Below are 25348 nucleotides of genomic sequence, written 5' to 3'. Positions count from 1 at the left end.
AAAATTCTTATGAATGCACTTTTGACAGTTGGCAGGGTATGCTAAAGAGCTAGTTCTCAAGCTTTACCCTTGATGCTGTTTCCATGAAAATATACTGGCCACTCCAAACTGATGAGATAAAAAAGGAGAACATGGTGACGATCTTACCATGCCAAAATTGAATGTGAGCACCGGGCATGATATGACATACTATCTTCATCCTGCCAGATGACTACCAGGCCATTCCCCAAAATATTTTAGTGAATCTTTCTTAAGCCTGCTGAAAGGAAATTTAGGAATTTCCTATCTACTTATCATTTCCAGGGGTCTTCCTGAATAATAAATGTTTGTTTTAAACCAGCAAATGTGATCATGAGAACTATACATTTATTAAAGCTCCTGAACTAAGTAGTACTGCAAACAGGCACATTTCTAGGGGATGAAATACAGAGTAGTATGCTTTTATTGGCCGTGCATCTCGAGCTAACCTACTCAGTATTTTGTATCTTGCATTGATATGTCTACTGATTCAGAACTACAGCTCACAGGCTGCACTCCTAAGTACACTTACCTAGGAGTAAGTCACACTGAACTAATGGGACTAGTTCAGAACACATACACATAGGATTGCCGTCAGTCATTGATTTGGCTCTATACAGCCGAAATTAACACCTCAATGAAGGGTTAAAGTATGGCAGATGTTGATAGCAGGCTCTCCTCACCAACAGGAAAGACACATGGCTATGGGGCCCAGATCTGGGTTTCTCTTTCCTAACAGCTGTTTGTGGACAGCAGCTAATTGTATCCACTTGTTTAACCTCAGGGATAATGTCTAGAGGGGACAAAGTGCCACAAGCACACTTTTTTCAACGGTCATTTCCTCTCTGGTGTAACTTGCATGACAGCATGTGACAAGCAGAAATTAATGGTGGCACTGCTGTGCCAATACCTCTTGAATTGCTTTGACAGTGGCTGCAGGCTGCCTGCTTGGCCACCCAGCCAAGACCTCACATGAAACATGGCAAGGGGCCCACATCTCTATTCACTAACAAGACAGCTGGTCAGTGATTAGGAAGCTGAAACAATGCACCAAGGGGGGAGGGAAAAAAACATTTGCAAGCAGCTTCAGATCAGGAGATCAAGTTTACTCAAATAAGAGCATATGAATGTTTCACCACCTCCTTACTCTGCATATTAAGGTTGACTAGGGTGACACAAATTTCGTAAGACAACTCCGGCAGAAATTCAACGAGGCATTTGAATTATGAAAATATCGACTTGTGGACTGATCATAGTTGCAGTATACTTACCCATGTGCAAACCTTACAACCTTCTTATATGGAACACCTGGTCTAACTTTCTCAGACCAGAGGTTCTCAAACTCTGCAATCTAAGACCTAGAAGAATCTGCTTAGGGCTGCCCTACTATTATGACAGTTACATTCAAGATAGGTTGTTATGGGTAAGTACACATTTGTGGCCATAACGGTGGGAGGCGGTCCCTTGGGCTTGGGATGAACTTATTTTTTTCAGGGATTAGGTTCCTGGGAAACTGAGAAAGGTCATGCAATAAAACAGCTTGTTCTTCACTGTCCCTGAATAAAGTAATATAGAGCTGACTGGGAGATGTTAAGTAACCACTGTTTCTACAAAACCACACCTACTTCCCATGAGTCCATATTAAAGCCACATGATGGAGGGGTGAAGATTAACCTTTGTCCACAGATGCGTTCTGCAAACTTTTTCCTCCTTGGCACAACACATATCTTCCAATGTATGGATCAGAGGAAGAATTCTCTGTTCTTCCTCTGCCCTTCCCATTACGAGAGGAAAACAGGTGGGCCAGAAAGCAGGAGCAAAGCTAATTCTTTCTGTGGATCCACTCCTTGGAAAGTATGGGGGTAGAAACATCATAGTGGGGAAGAAGGAGTCTGCCACATTGGAATACTTTGTGGAGCTCAGTGGAGAACACTTGCTTTTCATGCAGAAGGTTCCAGGTTCAATATCCGGCATCTCTAGGTAGGGCTTAAACATACCTGCCCAGAAGAGCCACTGCCAGTCAGTGTAGAGTTGACAATACTGAGCTAGCTGGACTAATGGTCTGACTTGGTATAAGGCAGTTGACTTTGTATGACGTTGATATATTCACTGTATCAAAAATCTGAGAGAGTTTTCACAGCTCTGCCAATTTCACTAGGAATGCATATGGGATCTTCTGCATGCCGCACCACTGAACTGTGAGACCTCCCCAAGAAATACAGAGGCTAAATTGATCAAGGGTAAACCTGGTAAGAGGAACAGGAATCCAACTAGCAAGTTTTCTTCGAGTGAGGAGGAAGTTGTGGCAAATATAAACTGCCCTGTGATCCTCAGATGAAGGGCTGTATAGAAATGTATTAAATTTATTAAATAAATAATACATTTCCAGACCTAGAGTAAGTGTTAAGGTCATTATACTGTACCAACTTTCAACACAATTTTCAAATTCAGATGAAAAAAGCGCAAAATAATTTGAGCTTGGCCTAGGAACTGATCAATAGAATGAAACCTTAAAAGATGAAAAAAGCAAATTTCCAAACTATATATTATTTTCAAAATAAAATACCACTGTGCCAAAGAAATCTTGATGGTGGCAAGCAATTGGGGCTTTCTCCCACTATGAATGAAGCTCATGCAGAATGAATTCAGAGGGTTAATTTAGATATTGCTCAGTTCAGCAAACAACTTTAAACAAACTGAAGTGCCTCTGCTATACCAGGGCCTAAGTAACCTTTCATTTACTCATGCCAATTAAGGGGGGGTGGAACCCAACAACAACCCACCAATCAGAGAACCCACCACGCTAAAGTATGCACTGTTACAAAATGCCACTCAATGAATTGGAAGCAAACTGGAAAGCAAATGAGAGAGGCTATGAATCAACATCAAATGAGTGCTGCTCTCTTTTGTGCCTTAGATATACTAAACAGTATTATTTACTGTGTGCCCTGCAAACTAGTGAGCAGCTGGGTGTAACACATTTCCATGCCATGTAACCTCTCCTTATCCAGGACCAGAAGAAAAGAGATCTCTCTGCTATGCCGTTCCGGTGGCAAAAGGAAAAGACAAGATGATGACTTTCCAGCTCATTGCACTTTTATAACATTCTCATCAATCACTGTGGGGTGGGTCTTTCTTGTTCTTGCTGGAGAAATGCTCTTGGTTTGCTGCTCACAATGCAGAATGACTTCACTAAATAGCTCATCAGGGTCACCTTCATCAGTTTCGTGTGTGGGGAGGACCCATAAAATTTAAGGCCTCCGGTTTGTTGCATGAGGGTCCACTTACTTCATTTTGACTGCAGGCTTGCGGCTTCAAGTTTTTCTCAAGCTGTGTCTGCGCTGAGAAACCTCACCACAGCTCATATTCAGGGACTATGTGGACCTGTGCTTTTGCAATTGTACTGCCTCACAAGTGGTAAAATTCACCATCCTGAATAATTTTATCTCTCCTCCTTTAAAACAAAAATAAAAATGCAGTTTGCTAGCTCTGAAGAAGGAAAATGTGAACAAGTATAAACTGATGCATGAAGGGGCAAAAGAACTTTATTTCACATGTAGTTGGTAATCATTTAGGTAAGTCCAATTGATGCGGAATTCATGGGTCCTTTTGGATCCGGAAGACGACAGAATGGTATAGCTGCCAAGTCTCCCGTTTTTCGTGGGAAACCCCCATATTTTAAACCGTTTCCCGCTGGCAGCCCGGATTGGAAAAAATCCCGTAAATCCCCTGGATTTCCTACCTGCCAGGGAGGCTCCGGACATGCGTATAAGTGACATCCGGTGCCGCTCCGCCCATGCCTGGGCACCGGAAATCAGGCAGAGCGGCACCGGAAGTTGGTTCTACGCATGTCCGGACATGTGTATAAGCAACTTCTGGTGCCACGCTACCCATGTCTGGGCACCGGAAATCGGGTGGTGCCGGCACCGGAAGTTGCTTCTACAGTACGCATGTCCAGACATGCATAGAAGCGACTTCCGGTGCCGTGCCGCTGCTGATCCCGCATTTTTCAGCAGGAGACTTGGCAGCTTTGCAGAATGGGGATGAAACAGGGCACGCTTATGCGCACTCTGTGGGGGCCAGAAACAGAACCCCCGCGTGAAATGGTGGCTTGCTTGTTCATGGGGTCTGAATTGGCAGTGACTGGCCAGGACCAAGACTTAGGTTGTAGTGGATAGCTCAATGAAGATGCCGACCCATTGTGCAGCAGCAGTGGAAAAAGCAAAATCCATGCTAGGAATCATTATGCAAGAACTGAAAATAAAAAAGGTACTCAAAATGATCAAGGGGATGGAGAAACTTCCCTGTTTGGAAAGGTTTCTGCATCTGAGGCTTCAGGACAGAGAAAAGGAAGCACTTATTCAGGCAGCGCTCAGCTAATGTTGGAACTCACTCCCACAGGAAGCAGTCATGGCTACCAGCTTGGATGGCTTTGGACAAATTCATGGAGGATAAGGCTATCAACAGCTACTAGCCATGATGGCTGTGCTCTGCCTCTGCATCTGAGACAGTGATGCTTCTGAATGTCAGTGGCTAGAAGTCACAGGGCAGGGAGAAATGTGCTCTTGTGCTCAGGTCCTGCTTGTGGGTTTCCTACAGGCATCTGACTGGCCACTGCGAGAACAAGATGCTGGACTAGATGGGCCACTAGTCTGACCCAGCAGCGTTATTATATTCATTGTCCACTTAGCTCAGTACTGCCTACAATAACTGGCAGTGGTGCTCCAGGATTTCATGCAGCAGACTTTCCCAGCCAGAGGTTGAACCTGGAAACTTTTGAATGCAAAGCAGATGCTCTACTACTGACCGACAGTCTTTCCATTAACTTAAAAGTAGAAGCACAAGTATTGACGTGGGTAAGGACAAAGCAAATGCATGATAGGAAAGCAGGTTAGCCAATGATGAAATACTAAAAATACAAATGCCACCTGTTCTCATGAACTAACAATTTCTTTCTGACTGTTCAGATATTTTTTGGATGCCCCCAGAAAGTGACTGTGGGTTTGCTTTTGTTACAACCTTCCCAGGAAATATGCTACCCTTTGCAGTTTTGGTTTATTGCAGCCAACAGGATGTCTTTGCTTTTCTAGAGGTACATTATGGCCTGTGCACATCAAATCAGTAAAAGTTCCATGATTGTACAGAAAAAAATGAGTCCAGTTTGCAAAATACATGCAATTCACCACTGCAGGCCAAAATTGGCACTGCTTCGCCTGGAGAACTTTGGATCATAATCCAAAAATGTAATTTACTGCTTTGTGTGCTTTGGAAGGGATTACTACAACACAGCTGTAGTAATCACCCAGCCCACTGTGAATGCGACAATATGAGTGGGCTGGTTTTGGAGATAGGAGAGGTCTGAGTCTTGCCTTTTTGGCCCTGCCCTCTGCCCCTGATCTCCTCTGCTGCCTTGCAAGCTCATACCAACAGATTTGAGAACTTTGGAACCAGAACTTACACATGAATAGAGCTGCACTGGCCATTGTGGATTAATGCATAAATGCCTTGCACAGCAGTTTCAGAGCTTTGGAAATTAGCCCAGCCAAACCATCTTCCTCCAGGCTAATACTCTGCACTATATATGTGTGTTGAGGACTATATCCAATAACATGTCTGATTTGGAGCTGGTTGTCTGCATAACTAAGCTACTCAGGAATAGCCTTTCCCAAGGGAATTCTCAGGGCATTGTGCTCCCTGAAGCTTTCTCAGGCTGCAAGATAAACTGGAAGATGCGCAAGTCCACCCTGGCTGATTAACAAATTTGAGAAGATGGCATACAGCAAGTTGCTCTCCACCTGCCTCATGAGACTCAGGCGGAGATGGAGGATTACACGTTTACAGGTCAAGTTTGGAACATTTGTGCATCCAAACTTTGGGACCTCTAGCTCAACTGGCCTGAACTCCTTTCCAGTCCTATGCCTTGAGGTTTCTTTTAATGGAGATGCTGAGCTTGGACCTGGGGCACCTTGCATGTAAATCATTGTTCTCTTTCTTTCCAATTGTTAGGTACTGAGTGCTGATACTTATGTAACCAAAATGGCACCACCTATGACCAGACACTGAAGATCCAGCTCTGAGGGCTTTCTGGTGGTTTCCTCAATGTGAAAAGTGAGGTTACAGGGAACCAGGCAGAGGGCCTTCTCTGTAGTCGCGCCTGCCCTGCCACTGTCAGATGTCAAGGAAATAAACAACTATCTGACATCTAAAGGCAGCCCTGTCTAGGGGAGTTTTTAATGTTGGGTGCTTTGTTGTGTTAGATGTTTTCATTTGCTGGAAGCTGCCCAGAGTGGTTGGGGTAACCCAGTACAGACTTGCAGGAACCCCAAGTTTTGCAGAAGTACAACGAATCCTCTTTTTAAAAAAGAAAAGAAACCAAACCCAAAAGAGGCCAATGGAGACTGATCATGCTTAGTGGTCATGGAATGCTGGATGTGTGTAAAAAACAGAGCAGAGGAGGAACACCCACCTTTTAACTAAGTTTCAAGGTTCAAAAGATTCCCTGATCAACTATAACCTATGACCCAATTCATATCTTGACATCACTGGTAGAGAGCCAAAGCAGTGTGACTCCACCTATACCACCTTAGTAATGTATAAAGTGTGTCATGTGGACAGGGGCCACGCCCCTGAAGGCCAGCAAAACTGGTGTGGGGATTATTCATGTGCCTAGCCCTATCACCATGACCCACTTCCACTAGCTCTTTTCACACTACAGCCCTGCTACGTTGTTTTCACATTAGCCCTACACCATGGAAGACCTGTGCAGAAGGCCCCAGTGTTACCAGGGCAGCATGAGAGCAGCCGTGCCTCAGATGGTAATATATGAACAGGGTCTTACTGTGTTTGTACTGCCTTTTGATGTTCTTGCCCTTGTTCCTCATTGACAATTCCGATCTTCCTTGCAAATATCTTCCCTTCAGTGCTGACGGAAAGCCCCCTTGGCCACAACTATGTGATTTCTGTTCCTTGCACAGCACCTTGCAGAATTTGGTATCAAATCAATCTTTAACACCCTTGCAAAAGTATGAGTTCAAATGTGGATGTGGCATTGCTGGCTGCAAAGCTGCCTCTGTATTTGCTGCTCCTCTTTGGCTGAAACTGCACCACTATGCAGTCAAGTCTGCTATGTACCTTCCTTGATATGTGGGGAAGGAAGAGGAACTTAAAAGAATCCCATCCTCCTGGTGCCAGGGCATTGGTTTTAATCATGGTGGTAACTCAGCAAAGAACACCCGAAGATAATAAAACACATATTTAGAGATGGTTTGACTTCCCACAAGTCTTTTTTTTCTTTCAACATCTCCTCTGTTTTAGTCTGTGTTGCTTCTCATTGAATGACAGGCCTGTGTAAGTCATACTTCAGTAATCTGAAGCATATGCCTTGTAGCTCACTGTTGTTTTTCTTATAGTTTCAGAATTAGTCTTTCCAATTTAAAATACATGAAAGACATCTGTATGCTCTTTCATTAAACTCCTTTTTATATTTATAACATCCTATGCATTCTTTTGGAATGTTTTCTATTGAACTGTGAAGTCCAGGCTTGGGCGGCAGCTATTTCCTTTGTATCACAGAAGGAGGAATGCTATTAGAATAGATCTCCATCTCTCTCTTACACACACACACAACACAATATATTCTTTGCTTATCCAAATAGGGATGTATTGGGTTAATTTCAAATGAAATAATATTTTATGTGGATTCATACATCAGCCCACACACCCTCTCATTCCAACAGCTCTCTGACCCCCACATACCTCCCTCCTGCAATAAAAATGGATGGAAAACTCATTGAAATCTCCATTAATGGCTGTAACATAACATTCTGAAGCCTTTTGAGATTTCTAAATTGCAGCTGCACAGCAGAACTGTCCTACTGCAAAACAAATGGTATGTATTTTGTCTGCCGAATTTACTGCACCAAGTATGCTGAGATGGATTACATATAGCATCAGCTATGTTGGTCAAAATGGCATTCAGTGCTAGTCAAAATGTAAATCTAGGGCACATTACAGGTGAAAAGGAATAAGAGCAAATTTTCAGGAGTAAGTGAAATAAAATACTTGGAACATATTAACAATATTCTTGATTCTATGCATTTATGCAAGCATAATATCAAAATGTCCATTTAACACCAATCCAATATCTTTTTTGGGTGTGTGTGTTACAGTGCTAACAAAGCTAAGCATTTTTGTGCTGCTTACAGTGGGGGGACTGGGTTTCTGATGCAATTTAACTAAGGCAAAGTTGACATGCCGTTTGGCTGTATTGAAATCTCAGCTCAATACATGTTGGCCTGGATTGCACATACAGGCACACAAACACTCCACTTGTGTGCATTCCACTTGTGTGCAACAACATTTACGTGTGCTGCTGCCAAATGCATAATTTTTTTTTGAACCAGGAAATGGTGCCAAGAGCCACGAAAAGAGCAAGAGAGAACTGGAGGGAAACAGCTTGCGTGGCTGCTCCAAGTGTCTTGCCATCCCCACTCACTCATCCTCCTTGGCTTTTCTTCTTCTTGCCAGTATGGAGAGCAGGGGAGGGGGGCTCCATGCCCATGGCCATTCTTCCCTCACTTGTGGCCGTTTTGTTCCTCTTCCTTGCCACCCCACAAGCACGCAGCCACGTTATTTCTTGGGGATGGGGGAGAAACTAGATAAAGGGAACTGTCTCCAGAAACTTCCAAGACTAACAGGGAGAGCACCAAGAGGCTCCATAGTGGTGATAGGCACTGGGAGCCACTGACCCACCATTCAACTTTCTGATCACTGGAGGCAGGCAGGTGCACATGTGCAAGGATACATCACCAGCCGGGGAATGCAAGTGGGATGGGTGGGATCTGCCGAGAGAGAAACGCTTCCCAGCCGCTCTCAACAGTGCCCTTCCCACTTTATGCGATTTTCCATATATGCACAGAGCCTGAGAACGTAACGTCTGTGTAAGTAGGGAGATGCCTTTAATGCTAAACAATGATTTAGCAGAACAATGCTAAACAATGATTATGTGCAGAAGCCTGTATGAGACTGAGCAAAGCCTCTTCCTTCCACAATATTCAGTTTCACTTTTGTCATGTATAAATCAGGAATCGCAGTTTACAATAAACTCCATTTAGTTGCAAAACAACCCAACTTCAAATCATGGGTTATGAAGCTGGCATGCTTAACAAACCAGAGTTTATTTTAAATCACAATGATCTTGATCCATTGTCACTACCCCCCCCCCCAAAAAAAACAAAATCCCTAACAGCAGATCAGTACTGTATCTCCAGAAAAATCATTTGATTCTACAGTCCTGAGAGTAAAGCACTTTAGAGGGTAGATGTGACAAGTGCACGTTTGATTAAAAATCCCTGCCCCTGAAATATTCATAGAATCATAGACATCTAGTCCAACCCCCTGCAATGTAATAGAGCTGGCCCTATCATTAGGCAGAATGAAGAAGCTATCTCAGATGACAATTGTTGGGACGGGAAGTGGCAGTAAGGTGTGCAGAGGTGTGTGGTTTCCCTAAATTGGCTCGTGGCCCTCAGAGGCAGTATGAATATTGTCCTATTGACAGTGTTGCCAGTGTTAATGTCAGAACTGACAGCCAGTCTGGTTGCCTTCTGTACACTGCATGTGGAATTAGGGAGGGATTCTATCTTGTCCTTTGACATAGGGAGCAAAAAACCTTTGGATGCCTCTGGTACGGAGTTTAAATATATAGGGGAAGCATTCAAGTATTTAACCTCTGACCTTCCTCCTGCCTTCTGGAGTAATGCAATTCCAGGAGGACTATACTATATGCTCCCCTCGCCCAAATGTGTGGGTATCTCTTAGATTCTGTAATACCAGATCCACTTTACTGAAGTGAAAATAATCTTATCAGGTAAGTATCTAAAGGATTAAGCACCCAAACAGTGCATCTCTGTTATTTCACTCATGTCTTCATTCATAATTTTCTGTTTGCTGGCAACAACACTAACTTTCCCATAATGTGTGCTTTGTTTGAGTTTATTTTAAAAATGGGGAAAATTCTCAAAATAAAGGCAGTTCTATGTATACTGGATTGAAACCTGAGGAACCAGAAACTGAACTGACACGCTGGTTATCAGAAACGGTGATGAAGAGAGAGGGAAAAGTTGTGTAAATGTGTACAAATGTAGGAAGAAACAAAGTGGAGAATCTCTGTTCTGTATATGTGGTTCTTTGGTGTTGTCATCTTCAAAGAGTGAGCACCAAAGTTAAGCACCTCCACATCTGTCTGATTTCAATAGGGGAGTAAAGTATATTCTTTACTTAACTGTTTATATACTGAGGGGAGGGGCAATGATGAAATTCATAACTGGAAAATATGTTTGCTTGGGTTTTCTTAGTCTCTTCCCAATAGCCCCCAAAAGAGCTTGCATGGATTTGAAAAGAAACAATAACTGTCCCAGGATATTGCTATTCTTTTTGTAAGTGCAACGATTTCATTTTTCTCACATATGGAAATCGCATTATTCCTGACTGATCATTAAAGGTTTTTGCGAAGACACAAAAAATGAGTTACATAATATGGTATCCTTGATTTCAGAATCCTATAGCTCCTTACTAATCTGCAAATAGCTATCACAGGTCCTTAATGATGTATTGTGCTTGATTCTGAAATTTTGATTTGAGAAACCTATAGAAAATAAGTGGAGATTTCCCATGCACCCCCTGCAGACAGGAGGTGAAAGGTATTTTCAAATTACCATATGATCGCTACAACTATGTGGGTTAAATTATGCAAGGCTGTTTGGTGCAGGCTCTTATCTTGGAGAAGGTTGGTGACAATTTGATCTCATTAACTTAAGTAAAATTCACTTCCAATTAAGCCTATAAGTAGGCTCATGATTTTAAAATTCTGGGGTTGCCCCGCTTTTGTTTATTTCACTGTTATTTATATATACATGTCCTGGAGTTTTTCACCTTGTGCATTGTGCCAATACTCAAATATGATCAACTGATTATGAGCATCAGTGACAGATGGCAAATGGCTCTTGCCTCAACACTGAAAACTGACATTCTCAGAGAAGCCAGATCTTCACAGTAATTGATTCTTTGTCATGCAATGATGTCATGCGTTGCCTGTTTTATGGACAGAAGGGAAAATGCAAAGCATACAGAATGGGCAACAGACGCGCAGTCCATTCCACTTAGACTGTGCAAACCTCAAAATGGACAGCTGCCGAAATGGGGTAAAATATGGCAAGCATTCTTTAGAGCTGGCAATAACTAGCAGCCTGGTCCCATGCCCTATTGCACAGTTATAGTGGAGCACAGGATCCACCACTGAGTGTATCATTAAAGATAGCACCTATTGCTCAAACGGCATGCTGGCTTTACTTTTTTATAGAAGATGTATATGTAATGGCCATATCTAGTGGATTTGTTTCTAGATACAATTCAAGGTCCTGGGCTTTGACTTATGAAGTTCTAAGTAACCTATAATCAGTGTCTGAAGGATGTCCTCTTCTATATGAACATACCAATTCTTTAAGATCTCAAGTCCTACCGTGGGCATTCCTATCTTCAGAGGCTGAGTTGTACCTGGGGCAGGGCATTTTTAGTAGTGGCACCCCCTCTTTTGGAGAGCCCCCCTGAAGAAATATTTGCCTAGTGACTACTTTTTATCATTTAGACATTGGGTGAAGCCTGTTTATTCTCTCAAGCTTTTGGTTAAGGAAATGATAATTTGTTGCTGGCAGCTCTTGTATATTCATAGTTTTAGTGTATTTCTTATATTAACTGCAAGCCACCATGAGCATTTTGCAGAAAGGAAAGATCAAAATAATTAAAATATATGAATCAATTTTTAAAAACATGCCTGCCCAAGTGATAGCATCAAGCCTTTATACCCAGCCAGATGGGTGGGGTATAAATAATATAATAAATTTAAGGTATTATTACTATCTGCCTCTTATACTGGACAAAACTGGACAGGCTCTTTCTGCCCTCCAGCTATCTAATAGACTATCAAAAACACATAAACACGAGTCATAGGATACATGATAGTGGAATGCACTAAAATACAGTATAGGAATATTCTGAATAGCAAATAAATAACAAAATCATATAAATATATGAAGCTGTTTGACGTGGAGTCAGACCATTGCTCCATATAGTTGATTACTGGGTACAATAGGATTAGCTAACATTGTACTCTCTGGATATCGCTGAACTACAATTCCTATCACCCTCTGCAACCATGACCAAAGATCTGGTATCGCGAAAGATGTGCACACCAACAACATTTGAAAGATAGCACTTTGGCTACCCCAATCAACTGGCAGCTCTTTCCCTGCTCTTTCTGGACCTACCTGAGATGCCATTGGGCTTCTGGCTACAAAACATGAGCTCTACTGCCGAGCTGTGGTACTTGACTAGAGGCTGATAAAAAAAATTTTGTTTTGCTTTTTGTATTTTTCTTATTTTGTTAGTGCTTTTCTTTTTTATATGGATTTGGGCAGTTATATAATAACTAGTATCTTGAAGCCCGTTAAAATAACGGGTGCTAGAGCAGAACTGTTGCTCTAGCAACCTCGGGGACATTCGTAGAGGCATCTTTGGGGCCTGATCCGGAGGCTAGGGGTTTCCCCGCTGCCCCGATTCTGGTGCTCACGATCCCCGCATCACACGCCACCCAAAGCCTCTTCCTCTTTGCGACGCATTGGCTCCCTCCCTTCCCCGTCAGTGCAGAAGCTCCGCCTCAGGAGCCCAAATGCCAAGACCGCTCCTCCCTTCCCACGTGTGCTGCCGGCGGAAGGGAAGAAGCGCCTGCGCGCCCGAGTAGAGTAGAATCGCGGCCAAGGGCCCATGTAGTAGTGGCGCCGCTGCTTATGGAGTGCGCCTGTTTGTGGAGCTCCCGCCCCTGCGGTAAACCCCGTTTAGAACCAGCCAATGGCGAATAGCGGGAGGAGCGTAAGGGGGGGAGGAAAAGAAAGCAGCCTCCTCCTCGCACTTTACTGCAAGCGCAGTGAGGCGCTGTCCGGCCGGGAGCGGCGGTTGGCGACCGCAGGGAAACGGGAGGCCGCGGGGGGGGGGAGTGCGCGTGTGTGTGCGCCCAGTCTCTGCGTCCAGTCCCTGTGTCCGTGGGGCACATGCGCCGTAGCGCAAACCCAGGGACACAGGGACTGGACGCAGAGACACTTGGACTTTATTATATAGGATAATTGAATGTTTTATAAATGTATTTTTTGAAAATCTTCAATAAATATATTTTAAAAAAATAAATAAATACAGAGGCCCAGTTCAGATGTGAACCATGGTTTGTTGGTACAAGCACAAGCAATGGGAAGCCTCAGGCTCATAAACATTTTCTCCCCTTTCCCTATATGTACCCAGCCTTTAGATACAAGGGGGATGACTAGAAGCTTCTGATTCTGATTTACAACAAACTGTAGTTTGTTATTTTAGCTGAACACTGCAAATGGTTTATTCAAACCATTTGTTCTCAACCCAGGAGCTGAAACTATGATGAAGAGCATTTTTTATAATTAATTATAAATTATTTTAAAAACAACCAATGCCTCTGAATCCGAGACAGAGGTAATTTAATCTCCTCTAAATCAGATAGAAGTCTTCCTGAAAACGCTTCCGCTGTATGTTTGTCTTTAGCATATTATTCCATAAAATTATGTACAAACCTCCCCTACCCTTCTTTGATACCTTTATAGTTTCGCTAGGCACACCAGGCTCTGGAACTTTATTCAAATAAGTTGTCAAGTCTTGATCAACATGTTCAAACACCAGTGTTAGTTTCGTCTCTCTGTCTGTTCGGGATGCTGTGCATACATCGAACAACCTAAGAAAGGAGAAAAACACATAAATGCTAATTAAATGGGTGGAAACCAGCAAAAGAGCAGTGTTAGAAACTGAGATATGAAAGCTAGGATCTAAATGGCACCTTAAACCTAGATTATGGGCACACTAAGCATTTTTTTTATAATACAAAGCTGAAAATGAATGAACTGCAGCTAAAATATTATGTTCATTTTTCACATTGTCTTGTCCTTCCCCTGCCCACCCCCTAATATTCTTAAGAGGGTCTCTTCTCCAATCTTCGGTGCAGCTGGAAGTAGGAATGCAGAAAAAGGTCCTCCCATCATTCAACTCTGCAGTTTTAATATGAAATATTAGCCACAGTACTGCGCCCAGAGCTCTGAAGCTGCTCACACTAATGATATTCCCAGTCACAAAATGAGCCTAGAACAATGGGAGTTTCAAACACGGCAAAGGAGTCCTTTGAAATAACTTTCATTTATTATGAAACACGACATGCAGAAAGATCCTGCTGAATGTGGGAATCAAACACACAGATATCTAGCAAGAAGTATTCTGAGATATACGGCCACTGATTCTGGAAGCAGAATCTTCTTCTTTGGTGGTCACTCGTAGCCGAGTAAGATTGTCTTCCATCAACACGGTCTTAACAGTGAGTCTGTAAGTGACTGTGGAGGCCAATTCTGGATCTACATGTCCTTCCACAGTGGGGACATAGGTTTCCGGACAAGAGTTGATCATGGTGAGGGTTTGCCAAATGTGCCTTCCTCTTAGCTCATTTCTTCCTTTCGTCCTGAGTTTGAGCATCTTTGAAGTCCACAATACCTTTGGTAAAGGCTGTTCTTTAATTGGAGCACTTTTGGATAAGTGCTTCCCAATTGTTGGTGTTCCATTTTTTTAGATTTGCCTTGAAAGTCTTTAAACCTCTTTTGTTGACCACCTGCATTATGCTTTCCATTTTTAAGTTCAGAATAGAGTAGTTGCTTTGGAAGACGATAATCAGGCAAGTTCCCCGGTATTCCCAAGTTATATGTAAATTTTTTCGGAGACACCATTGCTGGACTCTTTCAAGGAGTTGAAGATGGTGTTTATAAGTGTTTTATGTTTCACAAGCATACAGTAAGCTTGGTAGTACAAAACTTTGTAAACAAGCATTTTAGTTTCCCTGCGAATATTCTGGTCCTCAAACATTCTGCACTTCAATTGGGAGAAAGCCGCACTCGCAGAGCTCAGGCGATGCTGGATTTCAGCATCAATGTTAGCCGTTGTGGAAAGATAACTGCCCAGGTAGGAGAAGTGATTGCCACTTTCCAACGTTACTACATTGAGTTGGATTTGTGGCGCTGCAGAGGGGTTGTTTTGTGCTTGTTGGTGCAGCATTTTGGTGTTTTGGATGTTGAGTGATAGGCCAAGCTTTTCGTAAGCATCTGTGAAAGCTTACACAGGTCATCTCCTGGAGATCATCCTCTGAGTGTGCACACACACTACATTGTCATCAGCATACTGAAGCTGTATGATGGAAGTTATGGTAACCTTACTCTTTGCTCTCGGCCTACTCAGATTAAAGAGCTTTCCATCTGTTCGATATATGATTTCTACTCTGGTGGGAAGTTTCCCTTTGAAAAGTGTAGGATCATGGCAATGAAAATAATGGAGTTGGACGAATACAGCCATTGCGACTAGCAGCCACCGAGTCTTATCCTCCCTGAATTTGTTTAATCCCCTTTTAACCCCATCCAAGGCAACAGCCATCACTACATATTGTAGGAGACAATTACGGTACACAGTTTAACTGTCTGCTATGTAAAGAAGTACTTTTGTGTGTTCTGAATCTTCCAATATTCGGTTTCATTGGATGACCCCACATAATAGTATTATAAGAGGAGAAAAATTTATATCCATCCACTTTATCCACATCATGTCCCACTTTACTAATTTCTCCTCCCATTCAAATATTGTAGGCTTTCCTCATAGGGGATTTGTTGTTCCACGTCCTTGCACTTTGCTTGCTCTTCTCTGTACAGCTATTGGTATGTTCAAAGGGGAAGGGAGGTGTATCAAGCAGTTTGCCCCCATCATCACCCTTTCCAAGAAACATAAACTATGGAGAAAGGGAAGATCCAGTGAAAGTAGCAAATTACTTTTCCAAACTCGGTACATACTACACAGCTGAATCTGCCCTAGACATGCACTCTTTCTAGGCTCCACTTTCAACTGCTTCCTACCAACTTTAATTTCTCTCTTGAAGATACCATCTGCCCCTTCTAAGTAAGTTGTGTATTCTATAATACCAGACAGGTAACAATGCAGTTAAGAAAAATATAGTTAAGAAAAATGCTTTGCCTTTGTCTAGAACTTTTTTCATCTTCAGATATCAAAGGAAGTTTGCAAATTGGGTAAGCATTAATATCCCAAAGAACAAAGAGCAGAACCAACCTGTAAGTGGAAGCACAGTAATCTTTCAGTTAAGATTCTGATCTGCCATTTCAGAGATTACCTGGGCTAAGCAGAGAAGCCCCAATTAACCCAGAGCTGAATGGGGCTTGCACTAGCTTACAAGCTTCAGCCAAATTCATTTTCAAGTTAAAGGAAAATTAGCAAATCCAGTGAGAGATACTAGTCTTCAGCGAAGCTAACTCAGGTAACTTGATGAATGACAGGAACATAGTTGCATTACATATATTTAAAAAGTACAGAAAAAGAACTGGTATAGAATAATGGTTTGTAATTATGCTGGGTTTGTCCGTGTGTCTGTCTAGATGTAGCAGTAGCTAGATTACCTGTGAATGTAGCCGCTCACACAAAATGCCTACTAGTGAATTCACTGTAGTTTTGGAGGAGGGGACTCGTGGAATTATGGTGGAGGAGAAACAATCCATGCATGAACTCTCCCTTCCAGCATGAAACTGTTTATATGACTCAGTGACCATTAAAGGTAAAGGGACCCCTGACCGTTAGGTCCAGTCATGGACGACTCTGGGGTTGCGGCACTCATCTCACTTTATTGGCTGAGGGAGCTGGCGTACAGCTTCCGGGCTATGTGGCCACCAGCATGACTAAGCCGCTTCTGGCGAACCACAGCAGCGCACGGAAATGCCGTTTACCTTCCCACCGGAGCAGTACCTATTTATCTATTTGCACTTTGACATGCTTTCGAACTGCTAGGTGGGCAGGAGCTGGGACCGAGCAATGAGAGCTCACCCCAACACGGGGATTCAAACCGCCGACCCTCTGATCGGCAAGCCCTAGGCTCTGTACATCTATACAAATTCTAAGTGGCCTAAAACAGTTTAAAATCTTGTGTTCCTTGCCTGTAGTATAAATATGCCAATGTAAGTTATTTCTTTATCAGTCTTTCATGCAACAAAAACCTTCCTCAGACACAAGGACAGGTTCCAGTTGTGTCCTTGTGGCGGTGTTTTCCTACATAGGTAAAACCGCCCGTTTTCAAGGATCAAAATAAGAACAGGCAAATTCATGGAGGAAAAAAAGGACTTTGAGTCATGATGGCTATGTGCAATGTCTGGTATCAGAGGCAGTATGTCTCTGAACACTATTTGCTGGGGTTCATGAGCAAGAGGCTCTGTGCTCATGCCTTTTGTCTGATCCTGCATAGATCTTCTTAGATTCAATTAGGTAAGGAACATGGATGGAGTGCCTTTGCATAGCAGGACCACTGTGTGCTGAAGCCACTAGTTAAATTTAAATTCCCTGATATTTGACAGGGGTTAATAATTTGCAATATATTTATATAAATCATCTATCACAGTAAACAAACATAGAGGAGCCAGGCAGGTATGAGATCCGAACATAAACACTGGAAAATATTTCCAACTGTATGTTTCTGTTAAACAACATTTACTTAATTTTTAAACACCTTTTTTGCCAAGTATTTAATACATTGGCAAAGCTACACTTTCACCTAATGCAGTATTTTAAAAAAGATTCCACTGTGTAGAATGTGAACACCATCAATATTCTGCACATTTCTTCTAGAGGTCAATCAAATGCTTACGGCTGCCAGATCCCTTGGCTGTAAAGGATTTTACACCTCTGGCTCCTGACTGTATATTGCTAGTGATTTTGGGGTTGGTGGCATTGTTACTGTTTTCATTCATTTATTTTTGTTGTGCATTCTGTTTAATCACATAATGTTGTCATGATGACCTATCTTGGGAAATACACAACTGGAAAAGTGGTATAAGTTTAATTAATAAGTAACATTAAACTACAATATGTTTTAACATCTTGCCCAAGTTACTTGGCTTGATATTATTATTCTACCCATGTGCATGGCAAGCAAGTGGAGGATGATTTGTTCTGGCCAAGTTTCTGTGGCTGGGTTCTTTTAGTGACTGATCAACCTCCCTGTCAAACTGAGTATTTTGAGTACTCACTGCAGAATTTGAGTGCGTAGGACAGGCTAAAAATCCAAGGGCACAATCCACCAGGAGAGCACTGCTAGGGAACAGGACTTCAATGAGATTTGCATGAGATAATTCCCCGGTACAGTATATTTGTATCACATAGCAAACAAATATGGAGCAGAACTCAAGAGTTGTTCCAAAGCTTACTTGAAATCCAAATATCTATTTTACTTTCTGGAAAGTGTGAGGAGGGACTTTTAATTTATTTGTTTTGTTACATTTTAAATCCATGCTATACACAATTCATCAATAAATAATGGGCCACTTTCCCCAAAGTCTCAGAGAAATAAATGTTTTTCACTGTCCATGGAAAGAATGTGATTGGGGGCAGGTGGCAGCAGCCACAATTCAGTGGGGAGGGAATTCATGACTGGGATTCCAAAACTGCCCTGGTCCTGGAGAAAGTCACCACCAGACAGGCCATGCTACCAGGTTGCGGAATGATGGCAACCGCAATTTGTTCATAAATCATATGAGACACTTTGAAAGCACAAATATTATACATATCAATAATTATGCAAGGGCCTTTCATTATATCAAGCAATTGGTATCCAGGGATTTTTGACAACAACAACAACTACTACTACTACTACTACTATTTATATGCAGCCCAGCTGACTACTACTACTACTACTACTACTATTTATATGCAGCCCAGCTGACTACTACTACTACTACTACTACTACTTATATGCAGCCCATCTGACTGGGTTGCCCCCAGCCACTCTGGGTGGCTTCCAACAAAGTATAAAACCACAGTAAAACATCAAACAATAAAAACTTCCCATTACAGCTATTTGCTTTTTTTAAAAAAAACTGAACTGTATATTTTTTTAACAAAATGTGGGTATCTGCCTTGATATTTTGAAATCCAAATAATTCAATGCCATGCCTTACCGGCAGGAATGCCATTTAAAGCTACCCACATGTGAATCTGTTGGAACAAGTTTGTCAATTCAAACTGTCAGGTTCTGAGTACAGGAGGACTGTTATAATTGTGAACAGTCGAACCTTGGATCCTGAACTTCCTGGAACTTCGGACATTTTGGCTCTCAAACATCACAAATATGGAAGTGATTGTTCCGATTTGCAAACATTCTTTTGGAACCCAAACACCCGACAGGGCTTCTGCAGCTTCTGATTGGCTACACGAGCTTCCTGCAGCTAATCAGAAGCCACAATTTGATTTTCGAACGTTTTGGTAGTCAAACGGACTTCCGGAATGGATTCCGTTCGACTTCTGAGGTACGACTGTACATTGAATCTAGGTGTTGGGGGTGGGGAGAGAGAGCAGGATCATTTCCACTGGTGCCCAATAAACATGTTTTAAGAACCAAAGAACATAAGGTTCTGCTTGATCAGGTCAACAGCCCACTTAGGCCAGCATCCTGTTCTCACAGTGGCTGACCAGATGCCTGTGGGAAGTCTGCAAACTAGACATGAGTGCAAGAGCACTCTGCCCACCTGTGATTCCCACCAACTGGTATTCAGAGTCATAATGCCTCTGTATATGTACCTACATGTGTTCTCTACATACATTCAGAACAACATCTAGAAGACTTTATATACATATCTAAAGCATGGTTTCTAATTGCATATATACAGAGCCTATGGAGGTATAGTTTGTTTGTACATGAATAGGCTCTTTTAATAGTGATGCTGAATGGGGAGGGAAGGGGAGGGGTAGCAGGTGTGACTCCACTTCCCAAGTGCATGCAACCAGTGTACGATATTGTAACATATTTAAAATCCTAACTCCCTTTGTTCAAGACAAAGGAATGCACACCTGCAGATCTTCTGAATATCTTTTTTCCTGACAAAGGGTTTATGTGGAGCTCAAAGACTCTCAGTAGGGCTACCTAGTGTTCCACAGCCAAGATAAAATTATATAATTTGTTTTAATACAGTTTAAGCTGCAACACTATGCCCACTTTCTCAGCAATACACTGTGGGTCAATGGAGAGCAATGTGCATCAGGTTGTTAGTCTCATAGAATTCAACAGGTTCATTTAAATCAAAGTACTTAATCCCAACCAGGATGTAGATTGGAAGGTAAAACAATTAAAGCTTGGTGTTGTCATTTTGGAATTATACACACATTAGGCCTTTGTTCTCATTTACTCCAGAGTACTAGCCATCGGCATCTGTCCACAGCAAAATGGAGTTATCTCAGTTACTTCAAGCCTCTACTTAGAAATAAGTGTGTAGCTACCTAATTACAAATGGAGTTGTTGGTTCTACATACAGCAACAGGGCAACGTGTACACGAACTCTGAAGTTTGGCTCCTTCACAAAACACATTTTAGGAACACATCAGTCTTTCTCCCAGGCATTAATTCACTAGGACAAATATATGGTGTGGATTAGCCAATCACAAATATAGCCAGCAACTGTTTCCATAGACATAGAAGCACTTCTAGCAGCTGCATTAGTGGGAGTTGTTACATGCCAATATTCATGGTTAACCAGTTCACACAATATGGTTATCCATGGGAGTGCCAAGCTGTGTGTGCAGCCATTGTATACAATTTGTGTGCAAAGAAGCTATGTGTGTACAATTCTAAGACTCTATCTATATTGTGGATTTAGCTATATTAACATGAATGCCCTCTCCCAAGGGAACTATAGTTCTAGGGATCTTTTAGCACAACACTCTGTCCAAAGTACACTTGCTAGGATTCTCTGGGAGGCACCAGGTTTAAAACTGGTTTAAAACTGTAGTAGGTATACCCCTGTGTCAGCACCTCTAAATTAACAATTGTGGGAAGAACATTCTGAAGATCTTGAAATATTTTGAAGATAGTAAACTGAACAAGTACCCTTTACCCTTCTGTCCCTAATTGAGCATAAATAACTATCTACAACTGCAGCCACAAATGCTATCTAAACTAAGCACCTTTAAGTAGAACATGTATTAGGCCTTAATGCTACAAAACAATTTCTAGCAATGTCTCTGCCAAATATTTCTGGAAGAAGCATACAATACCATGAGAAACACCCTCTTGCTTGGGATAAGAATTTTTTTATTACAAACTGTATCCTTTTTATATCCACTGTGAAAATCATACAGATGTGTTTCCATAACAGTTGCCTACTATGTTAAGAATAATGAGTTACTCAAAAGTACTTCTGGGTTCCCCCTCCTACCCACCCATTTTCTGCTTGTTATAACTTTGTAACAAGCCAGAACATGTGAAAAACTTATTTCAAAAGGCTACATTATGTGCAGGTATAAGAAAGCGAAATGCATCCAAATTAATACATGTACAAGATTTGCCTATTGAATGCCATAAATACAACCTATTGTATGTTTTCATTCTTCACAATGATTAAAATTAAGAAAGGCAAAAAAACAAACATCAAGGAGAAATATCGGGTTCCCAGCTGTAGTCCCTCTTCCTCTCTCCCTTTCTACCTGCCCCTTTGCCATTTCCTTGGCAGTGGCAAGGAATTATCAGCATTACCAATAAGGCATCACCTGTGGCCTCAGGTTTTTCGGAGTCTAAAGATCTCTGGAGGGAAAGAAAGGCTCTATGCAAAAATCCACCCAGTCTGTTCTAGAAACAATTCATCAGGCAGTAAGGCAGAGTTGTGGTAACTTCCTAGCAGGTGGGCAGCTGCTGCTTACAGGGAGGGATAGAGGTAGGGGCCCGTTGGTGCGGTGCAAATGCATTGGCGGAGTCAGTCTGGCACTCCTGCCAGTGTGTCTGCACTAGGCTGACCTTTCTTGCCCCTCTTCCTCCCATTAAGCAGTAGCAATCTACCTGCCAGGAAACTAGCATACCAGCTTCATCCCATCTGACCACATGCTTCTGGCCTCCTCTTTCTTGTTTTTAAACTTCATTTGGCACTGGTGGCTGTTTTTGAGACAAAACTATTTGCATGCCACTGAGCTAAAACAATATTCTGGGGAAACTGATCTGTACATCCTGGGTACCGTCACATTATACAGTGGTTTTGAGACTGCACTTCTTCAGACTGTAGATGAGGGACTGCTTGTCTAAATACCCCCTATGTTTTTTTATAAAAAAACCCCAATCTTTCTGCATATGGAATATAAGCAAATCAGGAGGAAGTATGGGGTAGAGCTAATTTTGCATGGCCAGCAAGATGTTGATTTAGTGGACCATTTAAACACGCAGTACCTCACTTGACACAGAACAGTATCAGAAACTTGGTAATGTGCAGAACAGCTCTGAGCCAATTCTCACATGTATGTTCATCACCCTACCTGCAGAACCAAGAAATGACTTGCACCCATGAATAACCCATCACAGTCTATTTACCACACAGGAGTTTCAGACCATCCAGTGTCAACATATCCCAGTGGTGTCACGTTCACACATTCAACTGCTAGTCATCAACTGCTGAGTAATCAAATGATGAGAACACAATAGGTAGCCTACGCATGGAGGTGTGAACAATGCAATATACAGGTTATGGCACTGCACCAGCGAGGAAGTTGTTATATTGCATCTTATTGGGCAGCAGAGAGTTCATAGGATGAGGTCTGGACAGATTGTTTTATTCCTATGTCAAGCGTGCACACAAGCGAGTTCTTTTGAAAATGAAGTAAACAGCTCAGGATCAAGGCCAACTCAGTAAGGTCAGCCTGGGCAATCTTTCAGTATACAGTTTTGCCTTTGGGCATCTCCACAGTACTGATTCCTCTAGCCCTAGACTTTTTTTTTGAGGTGTCATTGTCCTGACTGCCAAATTCTACCGTGGTTTGGGGATGGAGACAAATGTCTGGTAGGGACTAGGCTGAAACCACCAAACTAATTTTCACTTCCACAGCTTGTGCCCAAGAGTTATAAAGGCCAGTGCCTCATTAACACACCATGTCAAGAGCCCTGTAAAAGGTCTCATTGTTAGGCATCAAGGAAACAGCGCCCAATAATGTGTTCTTTCCATCCCTCCCTTCTTGCTTTTTCAGTACATCACTCTTTTCCAGACATGCCAACCCTTCTTAATCATTTTTGTCTGGAGGTATATTTCTTTCTTTCTTTTTAATAGTTTAAGGAGAAGCATGCCTAGTGAGATGTCACTATAGCCAATACTTTATCCTAGGAGGCAGCTGGACCTATTCAATGAACAATAATAATTACAGCATGCATCTACTTTTCTGTTCAGATGTCTTCTTCAATTGATTGACCGGGCACAAACGGTGAATTGCGGGATGTCTGAGGAATTCATTCTTTGCAAATTCTTATATGAAATGACTCAACCCACGCTTCCCAGTTAATACATGGATCAGAAATCCTAAATATTTCATACATCTCCAAATGTTATCAGCAGTTATAAACTAATAAAAATACACATTTAAATACTAATTTTTAGAGAAAGTATACAGTACATACATATTTAAATATGAGCTTGGGATAAGATGAATTCACAGCGCAATTCTGTATTTGTCAACTCAAAAGTAAGTCCAGCTGAGTTCACTGGGGAGAGTCTCAAGGGCAGAATGAGAAGCCCTCCTGCCCGGACTGTGATTCCTCACCCCTTCTTTAAGAAAGATGAGTTTTGAGGACAAAGAGTTGGTATTACAGGGAAATTCTGAGAACCAGGCATAAGCCCCTGCAAAGAACAGTGGGCGGGGTCATTTAAGACTACGATCCTATACACACTTACCAGGAACTGGACGTACTTCTGAGTAGACATGTCTCACTGAACTGTGAGGCAGCAGACCTTTAGGTAACTGAGGGGGGTAGAGTTGGAAGAATGAAGAAAATGGGGCAAGATATGCACTGAAGGGCTTTTGATATTCACAGATGAGTTATGGCTGGCACAACCATCCATAAGGCTGCTAGGCAAAGCCTCCATACTTGGAGGGCACTTCAATTGATATCAATAAACATTACATCCTATTTAAGATTGACAGTGGGAAGGAAGTTTTATTGTATCTTAAGTGAGAGCTTAATTTGCAGCTTGTTTCAAAAAGCCATGGCTTAGTGAAGTGATGAAATGTTGACTCAAAGGGTAGGAGCAAAACCATGGCTGCTAATGAGTGAATATCCAGTCGCAGAAGCATTATTAATGTACAAGAAAAATTAAATTCTATGGCAGCTTTTGATTATGTACTGTAATCAAAATACAACTTTTGCACAGAATCACTAGCATTGCTTGGAAGAATGTGAAAGGAATAAAATTTATTTTCCATTGTTAACTGATAAAATAATTTGTTTTTCTTATGAAAGCACTGATCTACAGAAAGGATAATACTTAATTTATAAAATAGAGTCAAATAAGGAAACTTCCAATGATGAATGTGTCGTTCTGAATATGCTGAAGCAGCAACTCTGTCCTTTACCCTGTCCTTTAACACTTGGCAGATTTTTAGGAAACACCCTGTTATCCAAATTGTAAATTGTTTTAACTGATTTTAATATTGCATATTTATACTGCCCTGGGTGGACCAAAGATGCAATAAATTAATAACTCAAAGTCTCTATCAAGGCTACAGCAGAAATAATGCTGCCCTCCCAACTTTGTAACCTTGCCATCAAATACAGAATTACTTTTTTTTACAATTGTGATCATTTTCTGAAACGTATTTAAATCACTTCTACATTATAAACCTTTTTAATCACATATGTGCAGTATGTCCACCCTCTCCATCTTTTGTTGACTGTTTTTTTAATAGCGCTTCCTAATTTCCCATAATTCATTTCTTTAATCTCAAACTCTTCCTCCTCCAGTTCATTAAGTTCATTTCATTTGGAAATAAAATCAGGGAACTTCTCTCTGATAACTCTGATAGTTAATCATATTTATGGAGATAAAATAAAATAAACTGCCTTTTAATCTTGTTTTTTTAAAAGTAAAATTTGAAGTGAGATGCTTTGACAACTGGGCTATCCAACAAAAAGGTAGGAAAGAGTGTGAATTTACTGTGTGTTGTGTACACATATTCCCACAATTTTTAATTTCAAATTTTGAAATGAAGCATTACAAAATATCTCTGCTCTTGTTGAAACTTTTTCATACTGATCTTAATTTGCTGGGGTTCCCCTCCTGCCCTAGAGAAAGTACATTTGTTAACTTAATCTGCTTTCTGAAAGTTTTTTTTAAAAGCAGGGTTTAGTGTAGACTTAAAATAAAATAAAAACTCCACT

At 41.7% G+C, this 25348-nt stretch overlaps 1 protein-coding gene across 2 annotated transcripts in view; it reads right to left on the bottom strand.

Annotated features, from left to right (window-relative positions):
* Positions 1–25348, bottom strand: part of CDK6 (cyclin dependent kinase 6) — a 99943-nt gene that overhangs the window by 53482 nt on the left and 21113 nt on the right. For both annotated transcript variants that reach the window (XM_035128715.3, XM_088653586.1), the window contains exon 3: positions 13690–13825. In XM_035128715.3, coding sequence (XP_034984606.1) covers positions 13690–13825 — 136 coding nt within the window. The remainder of the gene's footprint in view (positions 1–13689; positions 13826–25348) is intronic.

Source organism: Zootoca vivipara, chromosome 11, assembly GCF_965207765.1.
Source record: "Zootoca vivipara chromosome 11, rZooViv2.hap1.1, whole genome shotgun sequence".
In the NCBI taxonomy this organism is placed as follows: Eukaryota; Metazoa; Chordata; class Lepidosauria; order Squamata; family Lacertidae; genus Zootoca; species Zootoca vivipara.
The sequence above is the reverse complement of the archived record's forward strand: the minus strand, read 5'-3'. Positions and strand labels throughout refer to the sequence as shown.